Source organism: Chanodichthys erythropterus, chromosome 21 (genome assembly GCF_024489055.1).
Source record: "Chanodichthys erythropterus isolate Z2021 chromosome 21, ASM2448905v1, whole genome shotgun sequence".
NCBI classification, from domain to species: domain Eukaryota; kingdom Metazoa; phylum Chordata; class Actinopteri; order Cypriniformes; family Xenocyprididae; genus Chanodichthys; species Chanodichthys erythropterus.
The window spans coordinates 25,569,740-25,578,305 of record NC_090241.1 but is presented as its reverse complement, the minus strand read 5'-3'; the positions used below and the strand labels follow the sequence as shown (position 1 = coordinate 25,578,305).

General features: G+C 35.4%; 1 protein-coding gene across 3 annotated transcripts in view; it reads right to left on the bottom strand.

Moving 5' to 3' along the window:
- Positions 1–4: 4 nt before the first annotated feature.
- Positions 5–8,566, bottom strand: part of b4galnt1b (beta-1,4-N-acetyl-galactosaminyl transferase 1b) — a 56,342-nt gene continuing 47,780 nt past the window's right edge. For 2 of the 3 annotated variants that reach the window (XM_067372921.1, XM_067372920.1), the window contains exons 10-12: positions 7,007–7,147; positions 5,270–5,537; positions 5–3,273 (exon numbers count right to left, since the gene is read on the bottom strand). In XM_067372921.1, coding sequence (XP_067229022.1) covers positions 3,059–3,273; positions 5,270–5,537; positions 7,007–7,147 — 624 coding nt within the window. In that variant the 3' untranslated portion in view covers positions 5–3,058. The remainder of the gene's footprint in view (positions 3,274–5,269; positions 5,538–7,006; positions 7,148–8,566) is intronic. The other variant, XM_067372922.1, reaches the window with a different exon arrangement.

Genomic DNA, 8,566 nt, shown 5'->3' with positions numbered 1-8,566 from the left:
TTATCTCATTCCATTCAACAACAAATGCGTTTTCTGACATTTACAAAAAAAAAAATAAAAGAAAAAACATTGTTCTTAACCCCTTTTTTATATTTCAGGGACTTTTGCATACTACATTGTTCTTTTAAAAAAATGATCAATAGGCAGCAACACTTTTTGGGGGGACAGAGAATTAGATTTGTATTAGAGATACAAAACACCAACAGAAATTAGGAGTCATGCAGACACAGTGAGAAAATCATTGCAGTGATGTGAGAAGGAAGCAGGGAATTAAAAATAGTAATCAAAACGTCAATCTCATCATTTCATACACAGCCAGAGTATCAGATATTCTTACTTCTGTTCTGCTCCCATCCCCTTAAGCTTATCAGAAACTAACCGTAAGAATCAAGTAGCCTTAAATCAATGCTTCTGCATGCTCCATTTTTGACCTTACGCTCATGCTTACACCTGGATATGCAGGGCATATTAATGGAAGCATTCTCCACACGGCATCATAGCAGCTCTATACTTAGTATTGCAGGACTGCATCCTCCACTTGCCTTTTTTAGGACTGAACTAAGCTCAATGACTGGTAGAGAGTGATAAAGTACAATTTAAAACCATTTTAGGTCACTTTATTTTTAGGTGTCCTTGTTACAGTGTAATTATACATTTAAGTAGAGTAGCATTAATTAACTACATGTACTTACTATAGGGTTAGGGTTAAGATTAGGATTGGGTTTAAGGTTAACTGCATGTAATTATGCATTATAGTTACAACTATAGTAACTACACGTAATGTGTAACAAGGACACTAAAATAAAGTGTTACCGAACTTTAGACATTTTTCTCTGTTTTGAGGGGGTGTCACATGGCATTCAAGATATAAAACAAGTGCACAAGAGTTTTCAATTTCATTTTACACCATTGCATGTTGTATTCAACCTATGTATTTATTAAACTCCATTACGTATTTAACCTCTGAGCGCTATCATTTTCTTCACCTCTTTTAAGGCTTTTTGGACTGCCATGCACGTATTTACTCCTGTATGGCACCATTTTTAGACAGGATGTAACAGAAAAGGAACTATCACACACACTCGCACAGAAACGTATAATCATAATGTTAAATGTTATTTGAAGAATTTGTGGTTCGGTGGATAATGTGGCAAACAGTCATTAGGGCCTCATGCTGTTCATGAGCAACAATGTAAATCCCACTCGAAACGCTTATCTCTCTCTCACACACGCAGAAAAACAAACAATATACAAATAAACAACTTCAATTATGCTATACATTGGATTAGACATCAATTACACCAGATTCTCACATGCTTTTACTCTACAGAATGTGGCTGCATACGGTCAAGGTAAATTATTATGTTTTTAATTTCCTTATCAAATATACAGTACTAGTCAAAGGTTTGGACAAACTGTTTCTTGTGACCTCAAAGCTTTATTTTGGATGAGAAATATATACAAAGCCTAATGTAATTTTTTACTTAAATTATTGGGCAGATTTTTTGATACTTGAGGCTAAAATGTAAAAAAAATTATACATTTTTTTGGGGCTCAATTTTTTTATCACAAAAATTATAACAAAATGTAGAAAATAATACTAATAAAGAATGAGTTTTATCCAAATTTTTGACTGCTACTGTAGTTAAAATTGAATAACCATTTTATTTTATAGTAACTACTTTATTATTTGTACATCTGTGCTATTTACTCTATTAATATTGCTTTTTTTGGTTTTATTAAGTTTAGTTGTCTCAGCCATTCTGCATAGCAAAAGCAACCGACTGGACCTTTCCCCCCACCCAAAACTGGCTTTGGTTGAAATCCAGCTCAAACACAATAAAAATGCAATCATAGTAAGTGCCTTTGGACTATATGCTCATGATGGGTGATTGATAACTAAATTTATAAAAGGTGGCATTGGACTTCACATTACTGCTTCACATCTGGCTGATATTTAAACCAGGCTGCATGCTTCAGTACAATGGGACAAAATCTAAAAAAGACCCCAGAATCAAGGAAATAAAAACGTACAAAAAATAAATAAACCATACCGGGACAGTGATTCAGCCTTTGGCACAGTCACTCTTTAGAACAGAAAAATATCAAATTCAGAAGGTTTTACTGATACACAATGAATCACTCCTCCATCTCTCGCTGAGAAATCTGACAGAGTGTGTATGGGAGAGGGAAAGAGATAATGAGAGTGATATGTTGGATTGTCTGTGGTTTTAGCTTGCTAATGATGTTCAGTCTGTTCCTTCTTTCCATGATGCTGAGGGTCTGGTCTCTCCAATTGAAGTCCATTTGTTTTAGTGCAAACGTACAGAGAGACGACCCTCAATAAAACAGACACACACAGGTACACACACGATTAATGCCAGAAAGGGAGCTGATGTGACATTCCCTGCGAATGTCCCAAAGAAAGTGTCTCCCTTGAACTGGATTTAAAAATTCTAAAAGTCACAGTTCAAATGTTTACCGCCACAGTTTTCTCTTCGTTCTTCAGTTTCAAAAGAAATTTTCTGTACTCTCGTCGGTTAAAGGACTAGTTCAAAACTAAAATATTCTGTCATAATTTACTTACTCCGTGTCATTTTGGGGCTTGGAAGTCTCTTTTATGGTTTGAACCAACATCCGCGTCAGTAAACTATGACAGAATTTTCATTTTTGGGCTAACTATAACTTTAAATGTGATAATGAAACATGATTGGCTGAGGAGAAAAAAAGACGGCTGTGCATAATTTACGGAATAGTTTGATCTGTATCTAAAGAATTCTTCTGAACAAAAATAAAGCTAAAGAAAAGAGACACAAAAATACGACATCTTCAGGTATCAAAAAAATGTAAATCAGCCATCACTGCACGTCTCATCCGTCAGTCATGTTTGATCACATTAGGACCTTTTCCAAAACAACTCCCTTTTACTCACATGGGACCGTATACAGTATACACAGCACACCTCTAGTGTCTTCACGGGCCCCTTTAGCTACTCAGGGAGAGAGTGTTCGTTTGAGGGAGGATGAGAGAAAGGGAAGGAGGCATTGTCAGAGTGGGTTCAGTTGTGTGTTAGACACTGGAAGCGGTTTTTGAAGTACAAGAGGCCATTTTTGGTGTGTGTCGCATCAGATGAAGCGGGAGGGTAACGGAACTTCGCGTACGTTTTGTCGCTTTCCGACTGGCCCCACGGGAGCTTGATCTTAGTGGCGTGGTTCACGATGACATCATCACACGACCCAACGTGCAGGGAGCCGAGCCCATCAATAAAAAACTCTGCAAAACAAATTATGGAAAAGAGAAAATTAATTTTGTCTCTGTGAACCATGGTGTTCTTTTGTGTCTGTGTGACTGATTTCTTTAGTCTACAATTATGTTGAAAATTGCTGTTTAAATTGCTGTTTAATGTTTGAAACATGCAGGATTTATAGTAAATTTACTACCATTCAAAAGTTTGGGGCCAGTAAGATTTTTTGTCTCTTCTGCTGACCAAAAAATACAGTAAAAACAGTTATATTGTACTATATATATATATATATATATATATATATATATATAATAAACACTGTGTGCAGAATTATTAGGCAAGTTGATTTTCTGATTATAGTGTGGGAGTTCACCTTTAGTCCATCTTTTATCCTGAAATGTCTGTCTTGCAGAGACTAAAAATTATCTTCCAAAACTTACTGCCAGATTCTGGAAGATAAATTCTTCAAACAGTGGTACAAGAGGATGTGGTGCTGGTCCTTCAGGAGTCACTCTCAAGCTGTCTATCTATAAGGCCTATAAAAACCCAGTCTTCGTGTATTTTATAACACTTCAGCTTGTGATTCTTATTAAGAGCGGGTCATTTTTTAGGATTCTTTAGCTAACCTAGTCTCTGAGATCCTGACACCTTGCACTTCTGGAGACTCCAGGTAGGTTGCAGTTCTGGAAAATGGTGGCGCTGGAGAGTAAAGGGTTCCTGATGGTTTCACACTTAATTCTTCACCTTAATTCTTAATTATTTTGCAGTTAGCATGTGTCATTTCTTTTCCACCTGTTTTTGTATGACCCCGCTGACCCAATGAGCATTTTGCTGTCCATTGGTCATGCTTTAACTTTGCAATTTCAAGTATTGCATTAGTATTGCGTCCTTCTCATGAGTATTTAATAAATTTTGACTTTTCAGTCTAAGTTAAATCTCTTTTTTGGCTCATTTTGCCTGTAAAAGCAAACCTGCCTAATAATTCTGCACACCTGAATATAATGCATTATATATATATATATATATATATATATATATATATATATATATATATATATATATATCTAAGGGGCAATCACGTGACTTGTCATTTTTTTGTCCAAAGGCCTTAAAGTATGTAAGGTACTACAACTAAACCTCTTTTAATGAATCCGAAAGGTTTTAATTATATTTTGCTACATATATTTTTTGGAACATGTCAAAAGTTCATTCAGTTTAACCGTCCAAAGGCCAAATACAGCCATTTCATTTGTGATTAAAATATCTTAAAATGTAATAAATGTTTATATTTTTTATTCTGGCATGATGGGAATGAAATTAATTTAATTGATGTAATTCAGAGTAACCAATACAAAGGGACCATTTTGGATCAAGCCATGCAGTCAATATCATGTGACAGGATGTGACATCATTCAGTCAACTGCCAAGGACCACATGGTCATGAAGCAAATTAAGTTACTAACTCCCTCTTTTAACTATTTGAAAAATTCACATTTTTTTACTTCCTCATACACATGTCCCGAAGCATCAGGTCATTCGGTACAGTTCAGTGTCACATGATCCTTCAGAAATCATTCTTATATGCTGATTTGATGCTAAAGAAACATTTCTTATCATTATAAATGTTGAAAACAATTGTGCTAATACATAATATTTTTGTAGAAACCATCATGCATTTTTTCAGGATTCTCTGATGAATAGAAAGTTCAACAGTATTTATCTGTTGTAACATTATAAGTGTCATTACTGTCACTTTTGATCAATTTAATGCATTCTTGAATAAAAGTATTAATTTCTTTCAAATAAAATAAAAGTAATATAAATAAATGCACTAATAATTTGATAATGTAAAAAGTAATCTTCTGTGGATCTCAAAATGAATTACATTTTCATACTGTATGTTTTCATAACATGAAAACAATTATTAGCTCGTCGGTATCTGCCAGAACTTAATATCAGTTCATCCCTAATTTATATTTATACATTTTGCTGTAAAATATACACCACAATCCTAGAACCACCTACTTGTGTGTTTGCACTCCATTGAAAACTCACCCAGATGAGCAACACGGGCTAGCCGGGGGTCAAAGCCAACCTGCTGCACTTTATCTGTCCTGGCAAGAAAGAAATTGATGACTCCATCAGTGACCACGCAATGAGGAAACCCCTGGATGATATGATGGAAGCCTCTCCGCATGTGCAGACAGTCCCCGTCTTCCTCTCCAGCCTCAATTGAGATGGTCTGCCTGTAGGTGGCAGTGTAGCCTGTAGCTTCACGAACTGCGCCTCCAACCTAAACACACACAGCAACCAAACACTAAAAACAATGCAGGGATGATAAATCGAAGTGGAGGACACTCTTTAGTACAGAGTATCTCTTTCCGAGTATCTCTTCTCTTTATAAAAGTGGATGAGCTTCTCTGCTTCTCCAGGGCATGTCTCCATCTGGGTGGTTGTGCACACAGAAGACTCATTCAATGGAAAGGTCACATAGATGACCCATTCCAGAGCAATAATCCGCCCTAGATCTGCTCCTGCCTAAAGCATAATGCAAACTGTATTTATGTCAGATGACATACTCAGTTGAATGAACTGTATAAAAAATGGGAAGAACACATTTTTTTTTTTTTTTTTTCAAAAATCCATTCTCAGAGGGAAATTCCAGTAAGCAAAACATTTGCACCTAACAACTCTGTGAGATGAAAAAACAATAGTGAGGTTATGAGAAGTGTGTCTACTCCTAGACCACTTGAGATTTTCAATTAGCAGAGACTGAGGCTGTTGCTGTGGATATTGTGAAGTGGGATGGTACCATCTTGATTAAAGGTTTAACTGGGGACTCTGCCAGTTCCAAAGGTGTAAGTTCCTCACCACAAGAGGGAGCAGAAGAAGGAATACTTTGCTCCCTGTGCAATGGAAAAAGTCCTCAAGGGGTTTTTAAGCCATTGATGTGCACCTGAGGCACCAAACACATACAATGTCTCTGCAATGGCTCTTCACTAGATAAAACGGGATTGTAAGTATATTTATTTAGTGTTTTTCTTTATTTGACAAATAACATTTAAAGGATTAGTCCACTTTAAAGTAAAAATTTCCTGATAATTTACTAATCCCTATGTCATCCAAGATGTTCATGTCCTTCTTTCTTCAGTCGAAAAGAAATTAAGGTTTTTGATGAAAACATTCCAGGATTATTCTCCTTATAGGACTTCAATTGGCCCAGGTCAAAATTACAGTTTCAGTGCAGCTTAAAAAGGGCTTTAAACGATACCAGACGAGGAATAAGGGTTTTATCTAGCGAAACGATCGGTCATTTTCTAAAAAAAATTAAAGATTATAAACGTTTTAACCATAGACGCTCGTCTTGAACTAGCTCTCTTCTTCTTCTCTCTCTCTCTCTCTCTCTCTCTCTCTCTCTCTCTATATATATATATATATATATATATATATATATATATATATATATATGAAGAGTTTCGTTGCAAAACGAGAGAACTCCGTTTTTTTAATTTTTCAAAAATCTTGTTTTTTGGTTGTGCATTCCAATTCATATCAATTCAACTGCAGTTGGTTTGTTTTGATTTAAACCTTCATAACTTAAAAAATACAGCTAAGTAGCACCATAAAACAAAATAATAACATGATAACATAATAATAAACATGTTTTGACAAAAATGTTAAAAACGGAGTTATCTCGTTTTGCAACGAAACTCTTCATATATATATATATGCAACACAGTATATATTTGAATGTTTTCTCACCAGGTCAAGTGTGGTTTTCTCCAGCACATCCACCAGCTTCTCTAGCTTTGTGTTGGCAGTGAAGATAAAGTCATCATCCACCCACAGCACATACTTGGTTGTGACCTGTGACACGGCCAGATTACGACCAGCAAACCAGCCCTGAGACATAGACATACATATCAGATCCGATCATACTGCATGTAAACACTCTTTTTTAAAATTGTTAAAAACAAGCCAGTTTGGGTCATTTTAGCAACCCCAGCCCTGGGTCAAAAAGGAACAAACCCAAATTGGATCAAATCAACCCATCTTTCTCACACAACAGTTTCAACCCAGTGTTTGGGTTTAAAAAATAACCCAGCATTTTTTTCAAGCAATATATAACAGGGTATCTGCAGATATGAACAAGTTAAATTTAAGACTTTTTAAGACCTTTTTAATACCACCTTACATGAAATTTAAGACCTAACCTACGATGGAAACACACACATTATTTTATATGTGTGTGTATATAATTGTTATTATTAAAGTACCTGCGAAATGTACTGTAAAATGTCATTTATTCCTGTGATCATTTTCAGCATCATTACTCCAGTCTGCAGTGTCACATGATCCTTCAGAACAATTACAATTTGATTTGATACTCAAGAAACATTTATGATTATTATCAATGCTGAAAACAGTTGTGCTGCTTCATATTTTTGTGGAAACGGTGATATTTGTTCGTTTTCTTTGAAAAACAGGAAGTTCAATAACAGCATTTATTTGAAATTATATTACATGTATTTATCAAATATATTATTTATTAAAATATATTCTGTAACATTTTAAATGTCTTCACTCTTCACTCACTTTATCACTTTAAAGTATGACAGATTAAAGTATTAATTTTTGTATTTTTTAAATCTTACCAGAAATGTTTAAATTGGATTTCCACAATTTTAAGCAGCAAAAACTGCATTTTAACCTTAATAATATAAATAATGAATGTTTCTTGAGCAGCAAATCAGCCTTTCTGAAGAATCATGTGACACTGAAACTTCTCTTTGTAAACAACAGAATTAAAAATCATTCTAAATGCACATTTAAACATCACAAGCAAAGTAGCATTTACAATTAATCGAAAATGAAAACACACACCTGCTACAGCAAGCATGCTATATAATTAAATCACAGCCGTTGCAAATTATATATTTAATTCCCAACACATTCATAAAAAAAAAAAAAAGTTACCGAACACGTTTCAGCGCTGATTCTACTCGCATTTGGTGCGTTGAGCCATTTGAACTCTTTTAGGGACCGTTCATATGTCGCGTCTAAAAACGCATGGAAAACGCGTCGGCGCCGCTTTCTTCTTTCCAAAGCGCTCGGGCGCTGCGGTGGCGTCTGTCGTTACTACGCAACCATGAGACGCGCTCTCCATGACGAGTTTGTTTCAGCAAATGATATATGGATTACCAGCACCGAAAATCACTTTCAGTAGCTTTGCCACGGCAGATTTATTTAAAAATGTGTATCCGTGTACAACTCTGATCAGATATTCCTACATCTTTGCTGAGCTTTGTCCTACAGATGGCG